This window comes from Oncorhynchus keta, chromosome 32, assembly GCF_023373465.1.
Source record: "Oncorhynchus keta strain PuntledgeMale-10-30-2019 chromosome 32, Oket_V2, whole genome shotgun sequence".
NCBI classification, from domain to species: Eukaryota; Metazoa; Chordata; class Actinopteri; order Salmoniformes; family Salmonidae; genus Oncorhynchus; species Oncorhynchus keta.
Window position 1 is genome coordinate 5485879 of NC_068452.1, and position 25242 is coordinate 5511120.

The 25242-nt window shown below is 41.2% G+C and overlaps 1 protein-coding gene across 11 annotated transcripts in view; it reads left to right on the forward strand.

Annotated features, from left to right (window-relative positions):
* The first annotated feature begins 16320 nt into the window (after positions 1-16320).
* Positions 16321-25242, forward strand: part of LOC118364901 (keratin, type I cytoskeletal 13) — an 82360-nt gene continuing 73438 nt past the window's right edge. For 8 of the 11 annotated variants that reach the window (XM_052490504.1, XM_052490503.1, XM_052490510.1 and 5 more), the window contains exon 1: positions 22350-22401. In XM_052490504.1, coding sequence (XP_052346464.1) covers positions 22365-22401 — 37 coding nt within the window. In that variant the 5' untranslated portion in view covers positions 22350-22364. Of the gene's footprint in view, positions 16459-22349; positions 22402-25242 lie in introns of those variants that run through there. The other 3 variants (XM_052490505.1, XM_052490519.1, XM_052490509.1) reach the window with 2 other exon arrangements.

Genomic DNA, 25242 nt, shown 5'->3' on the forward strand with positions numbered 1-25242 from the left:
AAGTAAAAGTTCACACAAATCTGTGTTTTGGATGTAAATGACATGCTATAGAAGTGAAGAACAGAAATAGAAGTGTACAGACTGTTATAGAAGTGTACAGACTGCACTTGGTTTTGAGAAGCTTACCCCAACCAGCGATGCGCTTCCTCATCATCGTTGTGCAGTATGGGGGCACCGGAAAAAAAACATGAACAAAGGCTCAACATCTGCATTCGTTGCTGTTTGGGGTTTTAGGCTGGGTTTCCGTATTGCACTTTGTGACATCAGCTGAGGTAAAAAGTGCCTTCTAAATACATTTGATTGATTAATAACACCCAAATATGTCCTCTTACAACGGAAACACTCTCACGATAGTGATGCAGGTCTTTAGATGTTGTACACATTAAACTGTGCCATTCTGAACTTAAACCGCAAAGTTACACCATTTTTTGTGACTTGAGCCATTTCTCCTGTCCAGCTGTTCTATTCTCAGTGTAGCCTGCTGCTAGAATGGACGGAGAAGTATCACTATAGTCGCAACATAATATTGCGGATAAAGTTCTGAATGACACAATTTCATGTGTACAACGTCCAAAGACCTGTGTCAAAATACTGAGAGCTGGGCTTTCGGAGTGGCGCAGTGGTCACTAGAGATTCTGGGTTCGAGTCCAGGCTCTGTTGCAGCCGGTTGCGACCAGGAGACCCATGGGGTGGCGCACAATTGACCCAGCGTCGTCTGGGTTAGGGGAGGGTTTGGCCTGCAGGGATATTCTTGTCCCTTTGCGCACTAGCGACTCCTGTGGCGGGCCGGGTGCAGTGCAAGCTGACGCAGTCGCCAGGGGTACGGTGTTTCCACCGACAAATTTGTGCGGCTGGCTTCCGGGTTAAGTGGGCATTGTGTCAAGAAGTGCGGCTTGGTTGGGTTGTGTTTCGGAGGACGCATGGCTCTCGATCTTCGCCTCTCCCGAGTCCGTCTGGGAGTTGCAGCGATGAGATAAGACTGTAACTACCAATTGGATACCACAAAATTGGGGAGAAAAAGAGGTACATTTATTTTAAAAATAAAACAATAATTACTGAGAGTTTTGCCGTTTCGCAAAGGAAGTATTTGGGGGATTTTGGAGCCTTTGTTTATGTTTATCCGCAGCCCCCATACTGCAGAGCGAGCAATGGGGAAGTGTGTCGCGGGTGGGGTACCAAGTGAAATCATAAAAAAGTGTCTGGACCCTTCTATAACATATCGTTTACATAAAAAAATAGAGATTTGGTTCAGAATACATGAACCACTCCTTTTAATATTGTTAATGATTTTACAGACCCAACAAACAAAGTGAACACCACATAATGCTCCATGCCATGATCAATTAAACACAAAAAATGTAAAGACAATGGAATAAATACTTTGGTCAAGTCCTCCTCTAAAGAGAGTATACGTTAAAATTGCTTTTAGTCCACTCCAGATGTTGGCTTAATCTGAGTCTGTGCAACCGTCCAATGTCTGGAAGTGTTATGGGTATTACTGTTTGGCAGTTAGCCTAGAGACCTTGAGTTCTATTAGCTTGTAGCGTGTGCTATCCTGATTTGTGAAGGTGACAGAGGAGATGTGTTGTCCAGGGGGAAACTGGAGAAGTCTGTTCCTTTGCATGAGCTGGCTTTGGACCCAAACACTCCAGTATGGTCACAGCATTGGTCAACCTGGCTGGCATTTGCTGCCAAGTGCTGAGAGGACCAGCAATGCTTCAGTTCAGTTCACTGCATACCAGACACGGGTTCAAATCCTTTCAAATTCTTGAGTTTTCTTGAGTTTGCCTGGAGTGCCGGGCAAACTCAAACAGGGTTTTCAGGTTTGAAACTTGTTTTGGTTTATTAAGCCAGGCAAGCTCAAACAGACACAGATAAGGAGTTTGAAATGATTTTTCGCATTAAACCCAGGTCTGCTGCATGCATATTAGGGAAAGATGGGAACTGCTGGAAAGCATACAGCGTGTGTATGCTTTGATTTGATTTCCCAGCTTAATTGGACTTCAAATGGAAATTCAGACTGTTTCTCACAGATTCCGTCTGTACATTGGTCTGACTGTGTGTTATTGTGTGTCTGACAGAAGAAGCAGAGTGAGGCGCTGCCCCTGTATAAACAGGCTATGAGAGTGTATGAGGACAGTCTGGGATGCTCTCGGGTCAGAGAGAATATGAAGAACCTAGCTGTACTCTATTGAGTACACACACCATCTTATTGTTAATATATATACAGTACTATAAGCTGAACGATTAGTTTAATCATCAGTTTAATCATCAACCCATTTTTTTTGGTGATATACAATTGGTAGTTACAGTCTTGTCCCCTCATTGAAACTCCCATGCAGACTCGGGAGAAGAGAAGGTCCAGAGCCGTGCGTCCTCCAAAACACAACCCAGCCAAGCCGAGCTTCTTGACACAATGCCTGCTTAACCCGGAAGCCCGCCGCACCAATATGCCGGAGGAAACACCGTACACCTGCCGCCCGTGTCAGCGTGCATGCGCCCGGCCCGCCACAGGAGTCACCGTTGCACGATGGGCCAAGGACATTCTGGCTGGCCAAACCCTCCCCTAACACGGACGACGCTGGGCCAATTGTGCGTCACCCCATGGATCTCCTGGTCGCGGCCAGCTGTGTCACAGCCTGGAATCGAACCAGCATCTCTAGTGGCACAGCTAGCACTGCAATTCAGTGCCTTAGTCTACTGTGCCACTCGGGAGGCCCATATCTCTTTCTAAACCTTGTTTTCTCTCTTCTCTGTCCATCTTCCTCTCCTCCCTCTCTTTCCCCCAGCTGTGCGGAGGGGGTCTTTGAGAAAGCAGCGGAGCTTTACAAGCGATCCATGGAGATCAAAGAGTCGGAACAGTCTCTGGTTTGTGGAAGGCCCCGTGTCGACACTAGTCCTGTACATTTACATTTAAGTCATTTAGCAGACGCTCTTATCCAGAGCGACTTACAAATTGGTGCATACACCTTAAGACATCCAGTGTAGGGACATGTTTAGCCTGCGAGGGTCCACACCTCTCCCACATGCCCCCAGGTGACCCCTCCCTCTACCGCCTCTTCCAAGAACACAGGTGGTGGATCTCATTTTGTCTTTCATTGATCCTGTGTGTCGATTTTCTTGTGTTCTTCTAGAAATGCATTGGTGGAGAAGGTCAGAGGTAGGGACCTTGCAGAGACTGGAAAACAGCTTCTATCTCAATGCCATCAGACTGTTAAACAGCCATCACTAACATTGAGTGGCTTCTGCCAACATACAGACTCAATCTCTAGTCACTTCAATAATTAATAATTGGATGTAATAAAGGTATCACTAGTCACTTAAACAATGCCACTTTATATAATGTTTACATACCCTACATTACTCATCTCATATGTATATACTGTACTCTATACCATCTACTGCATCTTGCCTATGCCGTTCGGCCACTGCTCATCCATATATTCATATGTACATATTCTTAATCATTCCTTTACAGTTGTGTGTATAAGGTATTTGATGTGAAATTGTTAAGATTACTTGTTAGATATTGCTGCACGGTCGGAACTAGAAGCACAAGCATTTCGCTACACTCGCATTAGCATCTGCTAACCATGTGTATGCGACCGATACGTTTTTGATTTGATTTGCATCATCTCCTCAAATGCATTTTGAGAAGGAGAAAGTGGAGAGGACCTGAAGAATCAAGGAAGTACAATTGAAGGCCATCCAGGGTTCGCAGCCTGCATTCCTGAGAAGAACAACGTCCATCACACTCTGAATAGTTTGTTATGCTGCTTTGGGATGGAACAGTGTAGTGGTGTCACCTGTCAAGAGTACTGTAGCTATCTTTTGAAATATGAAATACACTTTATTTCATGTCTGTTCAATGGCTGTATTGTAAGTATTGTAAGTGTTCAAAAAATAAATATATATTATTCATGTAATCATGAAATGATGTCAACACCGGTTTATGAAGGTTTTTATTGCATATTCAAATGTTTCCAAATGACCACTGCTCTGTTGCTGTCTATGGAAGCATATATCTGTCAAAATTCCATTTAAATTGTATCATGATAATCTGATAATGATAAATCAATATCACCAATATCACAATCGACTGCAAGTCGCTCTGGCTAAGAGTATCTGCTAAATTACCAAAATGTCAAATGTAAGTTGCTTTTCAAATATATTTGTCGCCGACAGTGAGCTCCAAAAGTATTGGGACAGTGACACATTTTATTGTTGTTTTGGCTCTGTACTCCATTAATTGGGACAAATTCAATTATATGTGTATTAAAGGGGTCAAAGGTTTAATATTTGGTTACCATGATTACGGATAACCCGGAATGAATGGTGAATAATGATGAGTGAGAAAGTTAGATGCACACATATACTATCCGTAATCATGGTAGCATCCACACGAATGTAGAATTGTATAGAATCATATTCTATTCTTATGTACAATTAAAGGGATTCCAAAATGACACAATACATTTATTTACCCTACATTTCTATTGGGCACAAAATAATCTGAAACACAACCAAAACAAACAGCAAACAAGTTTGTAGAGTTACAGTAAAACCGTGATTTAATCATGGGGTACTCGGAAGGCGGGACCAAAGACTAAATGTTTGACTTTAATACAGACTTGAATTTGTCCCAGTACTTTTGGTCCCCTAAAATGGGGGACCTATGTACCAAAGTGCTCTAACTTCTAAATGGTTCACCCGATAGGGATGAAAATACCCTCCAATTATTATCATTGCTGGAGTACGGAGCCAAAACAACAAAATATGTGTCACTGTCCCAATACTTTGTCACTGTATATGCTTCCATAACTATTGGATGCATGCTGATATAATACAATGAATCAGAGCTGTATTGATAGAGAATACTGAGGTACTGTGTTAATAATATAATCAGTGCCAAGTCTCCATGCAGTAACATGAATAGATATGAATGCATACTGTATTTCAGTCATGTAAACTATGACATACACCTGTTTCGAGATGGAACCTCAGTCTCATATGCATATAAAATGTGTAAATCATTGAGCAGTGTTTCAAATCTATTTACATCACCAGGTAAAATATTGGGGTTCAAACCCATTCCATAAGTTTGCCACCAGAACTGAAAGCGTTGGATCGCTCACAACATGATTTCACTGTTTATCACCGTTTCATTCCGTTTGCTTATGTTTAAGAAATGTTTTTCAACAGAATACACCCCCGATCACACGCAAATACCTTTCACTTTCATAGCAGCCACATACAAACAGCATAATCCCTTTGATCGTTGTATAATTCCTTCTCGCATCTACACACTTTCCGCCACTCACCCTTTCCCTTTGCATGTGGACTTCAGTGCACAATATATCAGCTGTCTGTGACCAGGTGAAAAAAACCTTTCCAAGCCAAACCTTCATATCATAACCTCTAACCGCTACACACAGTCTACATTGTTGTCACCATATTAGCTAAAGCCATAATCAACACAGCTACTCGAACTAACGCTCAAGTAAACCCGCTACAATCATGCAGTACAGCAAGCAGTTTAGCAGTTACACCTGCGGGCCCCACTGGTAATAAATGAATCAAACCAAAGCTTACCTTCACTTGGAAGAGTTCCAGTGTTGGATAGCCATAGCCAGCTAGCTAACATTGCATCCCTCTCTGTTTGAGCCAGGTGCTTGAGTAGGCTAAACTAGTTAGCTGCATTTGCTAGCTAAGTAAGTGAAAAATAAAGTACTATGAAATATAGCTAGCTAGCTCTTTCGCTCTTGCTTCTTCATTTTTGAAGAAATTAACATGTTAAACTCTTCAACTATAGTCTTTCTCTCTGTTTGAGTAAACTACTCACATTTTATGCACTGCAGTGCTAGCTAGCTGTAGCTTATGCTTACAATACTAGATTCATTATCTGATCCTTTGATTGGCTGGACAACACGTCAGTTCGTGCTGTAAGAGCTCTGATAGGTTGGAAGAGGTCCTCTGGAAGTTGTCACAATTACTGTGTAAGTCTATGGAAGGGGGTGAGAACAACGAGTCTCCTAGGTTCTGTATTGAAGTCAATGTACCCAGAGGAGGGAAACTAGCTGTCCTCCAGCTACATCATGGTGCTACCCTGTAGACCATCCTTGCAAAACAGTTAATTTTAATCAGTTATTTGATGATGTGAATATATTTAGTATAGTTGTATCTAAAAATATTTCCAAAATTATGTTTCACCATATTTTCTCCTGAAATTCACTGAGGAGGATGTTCCTCCCCTTCCTCCTCTGAGGAGCCTACACTGATTGAAACAAAGTGTGTACAGAGAATCCGTCAGTAGTTTCAGCAGATAACGTTTCAGTTACATACAGTATGTCAGTAGTGGTACTTAGAAAGGATTACATACTATGTACAGCACATTGAGACAATATCAAAGCTGTAGCTCACCCCAATTGTACTCCTTGTGAACCACCTCCTCCTACACCACCTTCTACAACACTTTCTTCTGTGGGCCGCAAAGCACACAACACAATCAATTAAAACTGTACTTGATCATATACAGTACATCCACTCACACAGAGAGTGAGACACAGAGAGAGAGATAAAGAGATAAAGAGACACTGTTTACTGCAGTGGAGGTCATCACAGCTGGGGTTGGCCTTCATGGCCATATCGGGAAGAAGTCCTGCATAGTGTGGTTGCCCAGATCCAAACGAATGCCATTCAGATCTTACTTGATCCCTGAGCTGATGCCGACTCTAGTAGACTAGGCCATACATGTGTGCCAGGGTCTGTGGCACTAACCACACAAGCCACCAAATCTTGTGTCGTGAGTGAGTTTACAGACATTGATTTAGAATAAACAGAAAACAACTGCTTAAAGAGTAAGTGTGTGTTGTAACATGTTGCAAAGCAGGCGGTCGGTCTCCCTCATGACAAAGTACTACTGATCACTACTACACAATATCTAATCAAAACCTATTACCTACTACTTGACTGCTATTGAGATGTGTAGTAAACCAGTAGTGATTTATGTAGTGATTTAAGTAGTAATGTGTGATAAATTGGGACGTTTCACTACTGGTGAACACTAGAAACTGTCTTTCCTACTCAAATGAGTGTTTGGTTATCTACTACGTAAAACCTCCACATTCCTGCACAATTCCTCCATGTTCATCAAAAAAATAAATAAGCGTATACAAACATTAATGCATTTTTACATGAATTACATTCATTAATTAAACCTTTAATCCAGTTGAGGCCTTGTCCTCATTCAGCGTTGACTTAAATATCTTCATATCCTCTTTTGTTGTTGCAGACCCATTTCTCCACCACGTAACCTTGAAGAAAATAAAGACAAGCACAAGAGACAACCAATTATAACTTCAGCCATTACCAATCATCTGCAAACAGAGTTACAGAAGACAAGGTAGAAAAATATTTTATAAACAACGTTTATCTTACTGACAATGGTCTCAGTCTTATGTTGAGGGCGGTTTTGAAGCCATGGGACATTTTCTTTTGCAACGTGACCCAAATGAACTCCCTTCCAGGGCATGCCTTATGATATTGGCTGAAATAGTACTCACACATGACTATTTAATATTTCTAAACAATTTCTTTATCCAAATCAAATCAAATCAAATCAAATTGTATTTGTCACATACACATGGTAAGCAGATGTTAATGCGAGTGTAGCGAAATGCTTGTGCTTCTAGTTCCGACAATGCAGTAATAACCAACAAGTAATCTAACTAACAATTCCAAAACTACTGTCTTATACACACAAGTGTAAGGGGATAAAGAATATGTACATAAAGATATATGAAAGAGTGATGGTACAGAGCGGCATAGGAAAGATACAGTAGATGGTATCGAGTACAGTATATACATATGAGATGAGTATGTAAACAAAGTGGCATAGTTAAAGTGGCTAGAGATACATGTATTACATAAGGATGCAGTAGATGATATAGAGTACAGTATATACGTATACATATGAGATGAATAATGTAGGGTATGTAAACATTATATCAGGTAGCATTGTTTAAAGTGGCTAGTGATATATTTTACATAATTTCCCATCAATTCCCATTATTAAAGTGGCTGGAGTTGAGTCAGTGTCAGTGTCAGTGTGTTGGCAGCAGCCACTCAATGTTAGTGGTGGCTGTTTAACAGTCTGATGGCCTTGAGATAGAAGCTGTTTTTCAGTCTCTCGGTCCCAGCTTTGATGCACCTGTACTGACCTTGCCTTCTGGATGATAGCGGGGTGAATAGGCAGTGGCTCGGGTGGTTGTTGTCCTTGATGATCTTTATGGCCTTCCTGTAACATCGGGTGGTGTAGGTTTCCTGGAGGGCAGGTAGTTTCAAATCAAATCAAATCAAATTTATTTATATAGCCCTTCGTACATCAGCTGATATCTCAAAGTGCTGTACAGAAACCCAGCCTAAAACCCCAAACAGCAAACAATGCAAGGTGTAAAAGCAAGTTTGCCCCGGTGATGCGTTGTGCAGACCTCACTACCCTCTGGAGAGCCTTACGGTTGGGGCGGAGCAGTTGCCGTACCAGGCGGTGATACAGCCCGACAGGATGCTCTCGATTGTGCATCTGTAGAAGTTTGTGAGTGCTTTTGGTGACAAGCCGAATTTCTTCAGCCTCCTGAGGTTGAAGAGGCGCTGCTGCGCCTTCTTCACGATGCTGTCTGTGTGGGTGGACCAATTCAGTTTGTCTGTGATGTGTATGCCGAGGAACTTAAAACTTGCTAACCTCTCCACTACTGTTCCATCGATGTGGATAGGGGGTGTTCCTCTGCTGTTTCCTGAAGTCCACAATCATCTCCTTAGTTTTGTTGACGTTGAGTGTGAGGTATTATCCAGACAAAGTGTACTGCTATGGGATCCCTCTATGGCTCCTAACTATGCTCATTTGTATGTGGGTTACATGGAGAAACAGTCAATTCTCAATCCTCTCAAAAACATTTTTTTTTTTACCTAACATTATTATTTTCAAATGGTATATTGATGATATTTTTGTTTTAATGGAGGGGTGATGAAAACCAGCTCCAGGCGTTCCATGCTTTCACTAACTCTTGTTCTGAGCACCTGAGGTTTACTATGTAATCTGACACACATCAAATCAGTTTCCTTGATCTTCTGATTTTGTGTGAGGATAATGTTCTATACACTGATCTTTACAGGAAACCTACTGATCCTAACAGTTTGTTGAAGGCTGGTAGCTGTCACCTGCTTCCCTTGAAAAACTGTTTGTCCCACCTCCAATTCTGTCGAATCAAAAGAATCTGCAAAAAACTATCAGATTTCGACAGAAATATTGGTGAGGTGCAAAGAAAGTTCAAGAAGAGGGGGTACAAAAATGGTCAGACCGATACTGCCATTGAGAAAATCCCAAACAAATTGAGACATGATCTAGCAAAAATAAGCATTCTTGCTCTTTCACGACGCTCTATTCAAAGTGCTCTGAACAAATGAAGGGAATCATTCACAAACATTGGCACATTCTAAGGTCTGATAACAGTATCGGCAATGTGTTTTTGGACCCTCCCTTGGTCGTATTCTTGCGGGGCAGAAATCTCAGCTACCAAAATACCCCTGCACAACTTCTATTGGAACCTCTACCGGATGGAAACTACAAGTGTGGTGGCTGTGCTCAATATAATGGCACTTACAAATGTGAATCCTTCAAACACCCTCAAACATGGAAACAGATCCCAATCAAAGGTGTCATCACGTGCTCCACCAAGGCAGTTATTTATCTTATAACTTGTCCTTGTAGTAAAAATGATGTCGATCGAATTAAGCGCAAATTAAAAGTAAGAATCTCTGAGCATTGTACAGTAGCACCATTAGGTGCAAAAACTCGACGTAACCTAATCGCGGGCCGGACACACTTTTTGGAAGCTAACCACTCTATTTCGTCCCTTCGCTACATCGGTATCGAACACGTCACCCTCCCCACCCTCCCTAAAGGGGTGACCTTGAGAAATGATTCCTAAATAATTGTTCATTTAAAGACCCTTGCTTCCTTCGGTCTCAACGTATCATTTCGTTGAACTCCCTGACGAAGGCCATGCAGCCAAAATGCATCTGAATTGTAAAACTTAGTTTCCATTGAACATGCCATACAAATAAACACATTTGAATGAATTATATGAAGAATGCCTTGGTCCTCCTTTCTTTCTGAGGTCTCAACGTGGACTTCGATCTGAAGCCATTCATATCATTGTTGTGATTCTGCTATCCATTGTAAATGTCCGTTGGCCCATTTAGCTCAATTGTATCTATGTTCGGATGTTATTCATTCATGCTTTTTATATGTTTCATTTACATTCGTAAATCAACCAATGAAATCAAGCCAAACCTGGACGTGATTACAGACACGTGTGTGTCCTTTGACACTATATCAACTAGTGACCCGCAGTGTTTGTCATTAAACCCTGAGGAAGTCTGTTGAAACGTTGGTTATAAAATGATTGGATCTGAGCTCCGAGAGTGTGAGACTCTCTTTTTCTTTTTCAGAGTCTCCTTGGCAACAGGTCAAAAGAGGTAAGAAGAATGGGTAAGTATACTAATATGAAAATACTGTACGTTTGCATAAAAACACATACTTTTTAGCTAGCATGGTGAAAACAGAGGCTACATAAGTTACATCAACATTTCAATGACTTGAAATGACATAAAACGTAAAGCAAAGTTAAACTTCCAGATGGTGGCAGTATGTATAAGGGCTGTGAAAGACCGGATGATGAAGGGTGGAAGATGATTACATTCAGGATGGTCAAACAGTAGTTAACTACCAACAACCAACTACTTCCTCTTTTGTCTTTCTTCTGTGGTCACAAGCACAGGAAGTGCAGCCACAAGCTGCAAAACTCTACTGATCACTACTGAAGAGCCGGGCTGCATTCCAAACACTTAAAAGACACACCCTTTCCCCTCAGCCCTCAAATTAAGTGGACACTTCTGACACTTGCAGGGCAAGGGGTGGGAGAAGAATGAATTCATTTTAATTGGACTGCTCTTGCCTGGAGAGAAGTCCAGGCAGGAGCAGGGGCGGCAGGGTAGCCTAGTGGTTAGAGCGTTGGACTAGTAACTGGAAGATTGCAAGTTCAAACCCCTAAGCTGACAAGTTTAAAATCTGTCTTTCTGCCCCTGAACAGGCAGTTAACCCACAGTTCCTAGGCCATCATTGAAAATAAGAATTTATTCTTAACTGACTTGTCTAGTTAAATAAAGGTAAATAACTTGTTCAACCCACGGTTGTGTCCTCATGGAACTGTTGTGTGTGCCTTATATGCGCTACAGTCAATTATGATTCCATTTTATATCTTGGCTTAGAAGACAACACATCCGCAGACATTGAATGTTAGCCATCCTACTATATCAGGTAAATCAAAAATTACAATGTGATGTCAGGGAAAGTTATGTGCACAAGTTAGTGTTTCCAAAAGCCAACCAAACAAAAACATCATTACTTTTATGATACGTGTTTGAGTCGTCATGTGCATTAGTAGAACCATTTCTAACTTATTTACATTCATTTTTACTTACACTTATATGTTGACTTCTCCATATTAATGTTCGTTTTAAGTTTTGTCTGACTTTTCTTAGCGGATGTACAATCATCGCAAATTGAATTATGGGGCGTTTCAGGCCCGGAGTGAACATAATTGTTCACTCGCAAACTCGATCAAAAACAAGGGCTGAGGTGCTTATGTTGCCAACTTCCCTTGCTTGGCTAATCATTTGGACCAACGGCAGAGATGGCCGCGGGGATTCCCACAAGGGCATAAGGCGAGAGGGTAAGTGGAAGGAGGGTGTGTCTTTTATGAGTTTGAAACGCAGCCCTGGTGTAGTCTGCATGCCAACTGTAGTAAAAACTCAACCTGTGTCAGTCTGCATGTTATTTTTTGGTCACGTGAAGTCTATGTTTGTTTTTCTATTTTGGGAATTTCACTATATGGTTCTCAATCAGAGGCAGTGTCATTGGTAAAAACTCTACCTGATTTCTACTGGATAAGTCTGTTCATGTGTACCTTAACGCATTAAAAAGAACCATGGACAATTACCACGCCGCATCATTGGTCCTCTGATCCGTTTTACTACTTCTCTTCAGTACTACAACATCTACTGACCAAATGACTACTATTTACTACCAACATCAAGTCCACAAAATACAAAACTCTTAGAAAAAAGGGTTCAGAAAGACTGTTCCCTTAGGAGAACCCTTTTTGGGTCCAGGTAGAACCCTTTTTGGTTCCATGTAGAATCCCTCTGTGGAAAGGAACCAAAAAGGGTTCCTAAAAGGGTTCTCCTTTGGGGACAGCCGAATAACACTTTTGGGTTCTACATGGCACCTTTTTTTCCCAAGCGTGTACTGTAAACACTACTGTTTTCCTAGTGAAAACTACAAAACTCTACTTGTCTATCTTTAGTAGTGCATAAACTACACATTAACTACATCATTTCTACAGCTCTCTACATAGTCACTACTGCACAAATAGGTTTTGTGTAGTAATTCAGTAGTACTTTTTCATGAGGGTCTCCCCCGATATGATGAGCTGGATGTGTCCAGACATGGCGTCCTCACTGACACCTGACTCCATCCAGATATGTCCCAGCTCGTAACACATCTTGGAGCAAAAATACGACCCAACATACGTCCTCTGATCTTCACTAACTCAATAATGTATGTTTTAAAGTCACAAAATAATGAAATGTTAGTAGTAAAGTCAGGAAATAATGTTAGCAGTCAAGTCAGAGTTTATTTTAAGTACATTTCACATTGGTCACGAGTACACACTTTACATCATTAAAAGGGAATAATGTAGGAAAAGGGGGAAGAGGAATGTGGAGTACTGACTGTGTTGATGGCCAGTACTGACAGTTCTGCTGTTAGAGCAGGATGGTTTAAGAGGGAAGAAGAATGGGTAAGTATACTAATATGAAAATACTGTACGTTTGCATAAAAACACATACTTTTTAGCTAGCATGATGAAAACAGAGGCTACATAAGTTACATCAACGGCTAAACAATGACTTGAAACGTAAAGCAAAGTTAAACTTCCAGATGGTGCCAGTATGTATAAGGGCTGTGAAATACCAGATGATGAAGGGTGGAAGATGATTATATTCAGGATGGTCAAACAGTAGTTAACTAACAACAACCAACTACTTCCTCTTTTGTCTTTCTTCTGTGGTCACAAGCACAAGAAGTGCAGCCACAAGCTGCAAAACTCTACTGATCACTACTGAAGAGCCGGGCTGCATTCCAAACACTTAAAAGACACACCCTTTCCCCTCAGCCCTCAAATTAAGTGGACACTTCTGACACTTGCAGGGCAAGGGGTGGGAGAAGAATGAATTCATTTTAATTGGACTGCTCTTGCCTGGAGAGCAGTCCGGGCAGGAGCAGGGGCGGCAGGGTAGCCTAGTGTTTAGAGCGTTGGACTAGTAACCGGAAGATTGCAAGTTCAAACCCCTGAGCTGACAAGTATAAAATCTGTCTTTCTGCCCCTGAACAGGCAGTTAACCCACAGTTCCTAGGCCGTCATTGAAAATAAGAATTTATTCTTAACTGACTTGCCTAGTTAAATAAAGGTAAATAACTTGTTCAACCCACGGTTGTGTCCTCAGTCCTCATGGAACTGTTGTGTGTGCCTTATATGCGCTACAGTCAATTATGATTCCATTTCATATCTTGGCTAGAAGACAACACATTCACAGACATTGAATGTTAGCCATCCTCCCATATCAGGTAAATCAAAAATTACAATGTAAAAGTGTGCTGTCAGGGAAAGTTACGTGCACAAGTTAGCGTTTCCAAAAGCCAACCAAACAAAAACATCATTACTTTTATGATACGTGTTTGAGTCGTCATGTGCATTAGTAGAACCATTTCTAACTTATTTACATTCATTTTTACTTACACTTATATGTTGACTTCTCCATATTAATGTTCGTTTTAAGTTTTGTCTGACTTCTTAGCGGATGTACAATCATCGCAAATTGAATTATGGGGCGTTTCAGGCCCGGAGTGAACATAATTGTTCACTCCCAAACTCGATCAAAAACAAGGGCTGAGGTGCTTATGTTGCCAACTTCCCTTGCTTGGCTAATCATTTGGACCAACGGCAGAGATGGCCGCGGGGATTCCCACAAGGGCATAAGGCGAGGGTAAGTGGAGGAGGGTGTGTCTTTTATGAGTTTGAAACGCAGGCCTGGTGTAGTCTGCATGTTCTTTTTTGACAACTTATTCACTATACAAACAAGTAGTAAAAACTCTACCTGATTTCTACTGATAAGTCTGTATAGTAAAGCTGAAATGTTTTGACTACTTATTTACTACCAACATCAAGTCCACAAAATCTCTACCTGATTACTCATATGATTTTTTTCATATTTGAAATGCAAGAGAAAGGCCATCATATAGGACTCTAGGCACAATTTAGCAGTGTATGTGCAAAGTTTTAGACTGATACGATGAACCATCACATTACTGTTCAAAATGTTGTATCAAGTCTGCCCAAATGTGCCTAATTGGCCAATTAATACATTTTGAAGTACATAACTGTCCACTCTCCCCAAACAATAGCTGGTATTCGTTCACTGTAAAAGCTACTGTAAAGTGGACAGTGTAGCTAGATTAACAAGAATTTAAGCTTTCTGCCCATATAAAATATGTCTATGTCCTGGGAAATTTTCTTGTTACTTACAACGTCATGCTAATCACATTAGCACAAGTTAGCTCAACCGTCCCAGCAGTATCTAGTTGACAAAGTTCTGTTCGAAGAGCAGCAGCGCTGATAGCTTAACTGAGCTGCTTCTAGAACAGCAACATCAGGATAGCACTGTACAGTTCTGCTCTTGGAGCAACAAAATATAGTATATATAGTATAGTTGAGCAGCAGTGCTGCTAGTTTACCTGAGCTGCTCCTAAAGCAACAACATTAGTTAACACAGTACATATCTGTTCTTAGAGCAGCAATATCTACTGTGGTGAACAAAGTTATGTTCCATGAGCAGCAGCGCTCCCTGTTCATTTATGCTGATACTAGAACAGCAACATACAGTGCATTTGGAAAGTATTCAGACCCCTTGACTTTTTCCACATTTTGTTACATTACAGCCTTATTCAAAAATTGATTAAATAATTCCCCCCATTAATCTACACACAAAACCCCATAATTACAAAGCGAAAAAAAGTTTTTAATTTTGTGTTGCAAATGTATATAAAAAAACAAACATATTTACATATTCAGACCTTTTGCTATGAGACATTGAGCTCGGGCGCATCCTGTTTCAATTGATCATCCTTGAGATGTTTCTACAACTTGATTGGAGTCCACCCTGTGATAAGTTGAGAAAGGGAAGGGCACCAAAAAGCACTTATTTGGGAAGGGTACCAAAAAATGTCTGCACCATTGAAGGTCCCCAAGAACACAGTGGCCTCCATCATTCTTAAATGGAAGGGGTTTGGAACCACCAAGACTTTTCCTAGAGCTTCACTCCCTCGATTGCCAAACTGAGCAATCGAGGGAGAAGGGCTTTGGTCAGGGTGGTGACTAAGAACCCGATGGTCACTCTGACAGAGCCTCAGAGTTCCTCTGTGGAGATGGGAGAAGCTTCCAGAAGGACAGATATTCAGAGCCCGGACTTGAACCTGATCGGAAATCTCTGGAGAAACCTGAAAATAGCTGTAGCATCATACCTAAGAAGACTCGAGGCTGTAATCGCTGATAAAGGTGCTTCAACAAAGTACTGAGTAAAGGGAATGAATACTTATGTAAATGTGATATATTTTATTTTTAATACATTTCCCAACATTTAAAAAAAAACTATTTTTGCTTTGTCATTATGGGATATTGTGTGTAGATTGATATGGGGAAAAACTATTTAATCCATTTTAGAATAAGGCTTTAACGTAACAAAATGTGGAAAAAGTCAAGGGGTTTGAACACATTCTGAATGCACTGTATTTAGCTGGCTAGTTAGCTGGCTGTAGGCTTAAATTGTTTACTAGCAAGCTAGTTTAGTAAACTAAGGCTAAAACTGTTGAGCTAGCTAACATCACTTAGAAAATAAGATTTTAACTAACTAACTTTAGCTTTCTTGCTGCTTGCTCCTGCAGAATGTTCTTCTTCCTCTTCTTCCCTCCTCTTTTTCCCCTGAAATGTTTTCGAATCCCATCATGTGACAAGTCTATTCCAGTCTGCTCTCAGTTTGGTATTCCCGCCTCCTTCCCTTTTCATTGGTTGCCTGACGCAACCAATCATAATCCTTTCTGCTCCGAGAATATGTTTGAGTAAGTTAAACTCCCATGAGTTTACGTAACAGGCTAGGTCTATTGTATCAGTCAATGTTAGTAAAATGCTTTATGTTAAGAATTCATTGAGGAATTAGATTTACTCCGCTGTGCAAAGAGTTGCCTCTTGATTCTGGAGTTCATGGTGAGTCATCGTTATACTGGTAAGCAGCTCCAGAAGTGTTGGGCTGTATCAAGTAGGGATACTGACGTGAGGCTCCTTTTTATACAACAATATGTAGGACAGTCAAATAGACCTGCAAAAAGGAGATGCTTCACCTCATCAAATATGATCAGGATGCTATTATACCACAACAAAGTGCTTAGACCATAACAAAAACAGACCTTTACTTAATTGTTCCAGTGACGGTCAGTGCCGTTTAAGATTATGGAGGCCGTTTTTTTTTTAATGAGCATGGCCTTATTTCTATTACAGCATCTTGGATGACTGTCATTCATCTTCCATTCACATAGCTCAATGTAACATGGATAGGTTTAGGCTACTACATGATACTGTCACGCCCTGACCATAGAGAGCCCTTGGATTCTCTATAGTGGTTTAGGTCAGAGAGTGACTAGGAGGTGTTCTAGAATGTGTATTTCTATGTTGTTGGTTTTGTATGGCTCCCAATTTCTGGCAGCTGGTAATCGTTGCCTCTAATTGGGGATCATATTTAGAAGCCCTATCGCCCACCTGCTTTGTGGGATATTGTTTGTTAGTTTGGGCACTATGTATTCACGGACTTTAAGTTTTGTTTCTAGTTTTACTTTGTATTAAAAATATGTTGAACTCAATGCACGCTGCGCCTTTGGTCCGTTCATTTTGAAGAACGTGACAGATACAAACATTTTTCCTAGCTGCTCGAGGGTGTAATCGTTTATCAAACAGTTGCAAACAAGATTTTCTATTTGACATTCTGGTAGGTTTATCCCGGTTTCGTTCCATTTGCTTCTGTTTAATAAACGTTTTTCAACAGAGTCGGTGGAAAGAATTCACCCCTGATCACCCGCATACAGTTTTCTTTAATAGCAGCCACATACAAACATCACTTTGCTTGTTGTATAATTCCTTCTCACATCTACAAACTCTCCTACTCTCACCTTTTTTCTTCAATGGTGGACTTTAGTGTTTGTGACCAAGCCAAACCTTTCCAAGCCACACCTACCATAACCACTTACCATGGCCGCAGAAAGATGTTTTGGGGTGGTGGTGCTGAATTTCTCCCTGTTATACGACTATTTTGCTCTGCTCCACTCATACAGGAATCGTAAAGGCCTAGTGCATTATATATATACATATATTACAGTTGAAGTCGGAAGTTTTACATACACCTTTGCCAAATACATTTAAATTCAATTTTTCACAATTCCTGAAATGTAATCCTAGTAAAAATGTCTCGTCAGTAGGTCAGTTAGGATCACCACTTTATCTTTATTTTTGAAATGTCAGAATAATAGTAGAGTGATTTATTTCAGCTTTTATATCTTTCATCACATTCCCAGTGGATCAGAAGTTTACATACACTCAATTAGTAATTGGTAGCATTGCCTTTAAATTGTGTAACTTGGGTCAAACATTTCGGGTAGCCTTCCACAAGCTTCCCACAATAAGTTGGGTGAATTTTGGCCCATTCCTCTTGACAGAGCAGGTGTAACTGAGTCAGGTTTGTAGGCCTCCTTGCTCGCACATGCTTTTTTCAGTTCTGACCACACATCTTCTATGGGATTGAGGTCAGGGCTTTGTGATGGCCACTCCAATACCTTGACCTTGTTGTCCTTAAGCCATTTTGCCACAACTTTGGAAGTATGTGTAACAGGGTTATATTGGTGATTCCCCTTGCCACTTTATTGTTAAGCCAATGGGTTTTTGGTTTGAGTTTGTCTTGCCTTCACCGACTCAACATGGCATCTTATTGGCTGGTTTGCGTAGCTTGCTTACGAGGGGGGATGTTCCAGTTAGAATCGTCCCAGTGAACAAGCACCAAACCAGCGGTAAGTTGTTGGTTGCAAAGCACCGTACGTCAAAAGTGATTTTATGCTCCCAAGTGATGATTTAAATGTACAATTTATATCAAATAGTTCGTAAATGTTATTCAAACATCACACATAAGATGCAGCGGTTTTTGGAGAATATTTGTTGTGCATTTTGTTGTAGAGAATTCCCGCCAGTATTAGTTAGCAACTTACTGTGTCTGGTGGGGGTTTTGTACATATATTTTGTACAGTGCGTGAGTGCAGAGTTGGATGGTGAGACGGGCATTGCATGACGTGCAATTTTGTGTCGTTCTTATCAGGTACATTGTTAAAGATATTATATTGTATATTGTAATTGTATTATTTTGGTAACTGCCCCAGTGAACAAGCACCAAAACCAGCGTGCGTGAGTGCAGAGTTGGATGGTGAGACGGGCATTGCATGACGTGCAATTTTGTGTCGTTCTTATCAGAATAAAGCTACATGATTGGTGCTACATATTGGAGTTCCGTGTCGATGACTGATGTACACAACGCCAGAAGAGTACTGTTACATATGCTTGGGGTCATTGTCCATTTGGAAGACACATTTGCGACCAAGCTTTAACTTCCTGACTGATGTCTTGAGATGTTGCTTCAATATATCCACATAATGTTCCTCCCTCGTGTTTCCATCTAGTTTGTGAAGTGCACCAGTCCCTCCTGCAGCAAAGCACCCCCACAACATGATGCTAGCACCCACGTGATACACGGTTGGGATGGTGTTCTTTGGCTTGCAAGCCCCCTTTTCCTCCAAACATAACAATGGTCATTATGGCCAAACAGTTCTATTTTTGTTTCATCAGACCAGAGGACATTTCTCCAAAAAGTACGATCTTTGTCCCCATGTGCAGTTGCAAACCGTAGTCTGGCTTTTTTATGGCGTTTTTGGAGCAGTGGCTTCCTTGCTGAGTGGCCTTTCAGGTTATGTCGATTTTATAGATACTAACATAAATAGTATTCCTCTCCGTTTGAGTAGGCTAAGTAAGTTTTAAAAAAATACAACTAAATATATATATCTCTCTCTCCTGCTTCCCCTTAAATTTGAAGAAATTCATTTTTTCAAAATGGTTCAATTATTGTCTTTGAGTCAACTACCACATTTTATGAACTGCAGTGCTAGCTATCTGTAGCTTATGCTTTCAGCACTAGATTCATTCTCTGATCCTTTGATTGGGTGGACAGTATGTCAGTGCAGCAAGAGCTCTGGTAGGTTGGAAGAAGTCCTCCAGAATGAGTCATAATTACTGTGTGAGTGTATGGAAGGTGTTGAGAACCATGAGCCTCCTAGATTCTGTACTGAAGTCAATGTTCCCAGAGGAGGGTGAAAATGCTGTCCACCATTGTGCTACCCCAGTGAGTGTTGTTGAGGCTACTACAGACCTTCAATGCAAAACAGTGTGTTGTAATCAGTTATTTGGTGATGTGAATGTATTTAGTATAGTTTTTAAAATGTTTCAGTATTTTTATGAAATTGACTAAGTAGGATGGCCCTTCCCTTCCTCCTCTGACGAGTCTCCACTGGTGTTTTGTCATTGTATTTGGAGGATGACGGCGACTTTTGCTCAATACTAGTTTGAGTTATAGGAGAATATTAAAACATGGCTAGTTGTATGTATGTGTATATATATATATATATATATATATATTGAGATCCTCCTCTTCAGCTTTTAAGTGAACGTTTGTATCTTTATACAGACTTGTTTTCATTAATTCATGGTACAAACCCTCCCCAATTCACTTTCTATTGTATCTCTGCAAGTAGAAACAACCGTAGATCTGGGTGTGGCTTTGCTGTTCACATGATCAACCTCATGTTGTTGCATTCAAGAGCAGGGTGTGTCCTTGTGACTGACTGACAGACTGATGATCGCAACACAAGTAAGGTGTTAACTTGCATAAAAATCACTTTTTCTATGTGACATACATGCACCTAGGGCAGTATTAGCTCGTGAGTCATGACTGCAGTAAAATTCTGTGTTACTGCTGAGTCACGGTAATGTCCTCTTATGCAATCTGGACATGTGTTAGTAGTACCCAACTCGCTAATGACCATCAGGTGGCTAATGGCCTGTTACTCAGAGCTGTATTGTCCCTCTAAGAACAAATTCTTATTTACAATGACGGCCTACACGGGTCAAACCCGGACAACGCTGGGCCAATTGTGCGCCGCCCTGTGGGACTCCCAATCACGGCCGGTTGTGATACAGCCTGGATTCAAACCAGGGTGTCTGTAGTGACGCCTCTAGTACTGGGATGCAGTGCCTTAGACTGCTGCGCCACTCGGGAGCATAAGGATATCTTGTCTGTTAAATGAACAAGCCTACAGCCTATGGCATGGCACATAGCCAGAGAACATATTTAACATTTACATTTAAGCATTTAGCATGACGCTCTTATCCAGAGCGACTTACAAATTATAGTAGGCCAACTCATGTTCTGTTCTTCTGAAATACATTTTCTTCATATCATATTGTTTCTGCCTAAAATAAATAATGGATTTATAGTGTGGTGTGTATATTCAATTGATTTACATAAAAACAACTTTTTATGTAGATGTTGCAAAAGCGCACATCAGCAGCTTGTATGTGTGGAGGCCTGGAGATGCTAAATGCTTTATGTTAATGAATGGTTAGTTACCGTGAGATTGGCCGTTTTTGCAGGACAATAACCGGCTGACAAAATGTCATGACGGCCACAGCCCTACATACAACTACAGTATGTCTATAACCTGGTAATCTACATCAATGTTAATGAATAACTTGCATTCACTTTCTCCCCTGGCTTATAATAGTTCAGTTCATGACTGTCTTTAGCTTCACTGCATGACTGTCATTGCTTTGTCATGACTGTCTTTTAGCTTCACTGTCTCTGTCATGGCTGTCTCTATCATGGCTGTCTCTGTCGTGGCTGTCTCTGTCGTTCACTGTCTCTGTCGTGGCTGTCTTTCAGCTTCACTGTCTCTGTCATGGCTGTCTCTGTCATGGCTGTCTCTGTCATGACTGTATTTGTCATCCCACCTCAAGTGTCATTATACAAACAGAAAGACATATGGAAGTCAATGTTCAACCATATAAATAGTCCTGTCGGTGTTCCAGCAGTGGTGCATTCTAATAAAGAATAGGGTTTATTCATGTGCCACGAAAGCAAACAATGATTGTGGGAAGATCTGTGTGTTCTGTATTCGTTTGAGTCTATATTTTGTACTCTGCAGCACGTTGATCTGAAACCCTTATGCCAAGCTTTATTGTACTTTTATCTCACAGACTACGGGTTCTATTCATTCAATCTGTATTGCTGAAGCGTTACAGACTGAGCAATAAGGTCATTTCAGATTGAGCCGACATATGCAGCGTTTACCGTGAGTGCAGTCTCTGCTAACGCCCCGAACATTGCCTTTCAATTTCAAGCACGCGGTAACACGGAACTTCCTCAATACAGATTGAATAGAGCTCTAACTCCCTCCTTGTTGATTTGAATTTAGATTTGTATTCACATTCACAGTGCTATCTAGTTCTGTTTGCACTCAACAGCATGTGATGCGTAATTCCATTGCATCCAGATGTATTTCGCTTTCATCCACTGCGTGCGTGTGATACCATGTGCAAAATGACGAGGTACTGTACGCCACACCATAATTAAAACGATTGAAATACTAAATAACTGTCAATAGTACTGTTGTGTGTAATCAAATGTCCATTTATTACTTCAGAATGTGACTCATTGAATGAATGTGACTCATTGCTATAAAAGCTATAACATAACCCTGAATGCAGTAACTGGTAGTAATCCCTTTGACAGTACTTTAATGAATAAAAAGAATACAGACAGTGAGCCATTACACCTGAACTATAATTTAGACTCGGAGCAAACATTGTTACTCTTTTAAAAATGTGTATTCTGTTTGACCTACCTACAGTTGTAGATCAAAGGTGCCTCTATAGGCTTATAGTCAGAGTCCTTTCTGGGTCAGGTAGGGTGTGGCCAGGCAAGCCAATAGCTGTGGGGCATAAACAGAAACCGCAGAAACCAGTCCTGACCATGCACACATAATAACAATGGAACAGAGCCATGGCTGTGGAACCTACGCTGGCAGTGAGTCATAGGATCTTTAAACTCTATAGTGCCCGAGGGGGTAGAGTGTGAGAGTTACAGAATGTGGGAGAGAAACAGGGTTTAACTATACAATACAGCCCTGATGTTCCTCTTGACAGACTGAATAAAAGGTGTTTTCTACCAGGGTTATTCAACAGGAAGGAACAGGGCAGTTTAGTTTAGTTAGACAATACACGTCAGTAGGCATTGTAGTTAGAAGGTGGCACAGTTAGTTATGACTGTGGGAGAAATGAGAACTTCGTACAAGACTTGAAAAGTAGAGTGGTTGTAAATCACAGTCATAAATGAACATGCAGAACACAGGGTGCCCTCCGTAATTATTGTGACAGTGAAGCATTTTGTCTTCTTTTGGCAATATACTCCATAAGTTTGGATTTAAAATCAAACAATGACTATGAGGTTAAAGTACAGACTGTCAGCTTTAATTTGATGGTATTGTCATCCATATTGGATGAACCATTTAGAGCTTGTGACTCTAAAAGGTGTTGGATGAATTTGTTTTGGGTTTGAGATTATTTTGTGTCCAATAGAAATGAATGGTGAACAATGTATTATGGATTGTATTGTATGTATTGTAAATAAATGCTAATCTCTCCTGTTTTTGTAATGGTGAGAGGTTAGCATGTCTTGGGGATATTATATTTGTTTGTCTAACTCTTTCACTCATCAATCAATAAATCAAGCAAATGTATTTATATAGCCCCTTTTACATCAGCAGATGTCACAAGGTGCTTATACAGAAACTCAGCCTAAAACCCCAAACAACAAGCAATGCAGATGTAGAAGCAAGGTGGCTAGGAAATTGTAGGCCGTAATTGTAAATAAGAATTTGTTCTTAACTGACTTGCCTAGTCAAATAAATGTTAAATTCAATAATGAAAAACTCCCTAGGAAGAAACCTAGAGTGGATCCAGGCTCTGAGGGGTGACCAGTCCTCTTCCTGCTGTGCCGGGTGCAGATTATTAGAGGACATGGCCATTCATTAAGGCCAGATCGTTGTTCATAGATGATATTCATAGGGTCAAATAACAATCACAGGGGTTTTAGAGGATGGGTGCAACAGGTCAGCACCTCAGGAGTACCCATAGAGGGGGGAGTACTACATACGGTGAACAGGTCAGGGTTCCAACTGTTCTGCCGCAGCACAACTACCTGGACTGGGGACAGCCAGGAGTCATCAGGCCAGGTAGTCCTGGGGCATGGTGCTACAGTAGGGCTCAGGCCCTCCAGGAGGGGAGGGAGAGCGAATTAGAGGGAACATATTTATGTTCACACAGGACACCAGATAAGACGGGATAATTTCACTAGATAGGTAGCCCCCCCCAGCACTATTGCAGCATAGATACTGGAGGTTGAGAAGGGGGGTCGGTGCACACTGTGGCCCCAACCGACGATACCCCGAATAGGGCCAACCAGGCAGGATATAACCCCACCCACTTTGCCGAAGCACAGCCTCAACACCACTGGAGGGATATCAACAGACCAACTTTTCTAGCCTGAGACAAGTCTTGAGTATTGTTCACAAAGAGCTCATCCACCGGCACAAGCCCGAGGGAGCAGAAGACTGGACAGGAGTATCAAGTCCAGTGACTCAACCCACTCAAGTTGAGTATACTGTAGCACAGAAATGCCTGGCAGGATGTAACACGCCCCTCGGCATGGAAGAGCACTAGTAAGACAGTGACTCAGCCCCCGTAATAGGGTCCGAGGCAAAGAATCCCAGAGACGGGAGCCACCCAGGCAGAGACAGCAAAGGTGGTTTGTCATTCCATTGCCTTGCCGTTCACCTTCGCACCCCTTGGCCAGACGACACTCAATCATAGGACCTACTACTGAAGAGATGAGTCTTCAGTAAAGACTTAAATGTCAAGACCGAGTCTGCATCTCTCACATGGATAGGCCGACAATTCCATTACATTTGAGCTCTATAGAAGAAAGCCCTGCCTCCAGAAACATGAGGCAATAAGGAGGCCTGCGTATTGTAACCGAAGCGTACGTATAGTTATGTACGGCAGGACCAAATCGGAGAGATGGGTAGTAGCAAGTCCATGTAATGCTTTGTAGGTTAGCAGTAAAACCTTGAAATCAGCCCTAGCCTTAACAGGAAGCCAGTGTAAAGACGCTAACACTGGAGTAATATGATCACATTTTTTTGGTTCTAGTCAAGATTCTAGCAGCTGTATTTAACACTAACTGAAGTTTATTTTGTGCTTTATCCAGGGAGCCGGAGAGTAGAGCATTGCAGTAGTCAAATCTAGAAGTGACAAAAGCATGGATTAGCTTTTCTGCAGAATTTCTGGACCAAACCTTTCTGATTTTTTGCAATGTTACAAAGATGGAACAATGCTTCCCCTTAAATGTTTTTGTTTGTCAAAAGAGAGACCAGGGTCCAGAACAATGCCGAGGTCGTTTAGTTTTATTTGAGGCGACTGTACAACAATCAAGATTAATTGTCAGATCAAAGAGCAGATCTCTTTGTTTCTTGTGAACTAGAACTAGCATCTCTATTTTGTCTGAGTTTAAAAGTACCACTTATGTCTGAAACACAGGCTTCCAGGGTAGGGAATTTTGGGGCTTCACCATGTATCATCGAAATGTACAGCTGTGTGTTGTCCGCATAGCATTGAAAGTGTTTCCGAATGACATCACCAAGAGGTAGAATATATAGTGAAAACAATAGTGGTCCTAAAACGGAACAAATGAGGAACACAAACGTACAATTGATTTGTCAGAGAACAAACCATCCCCCGAGACAAAGTGATATCTTTCCAACAGATAGCATCCAGACCAGAAACCAGGCCAGAACTTGTCTGTGTAGAC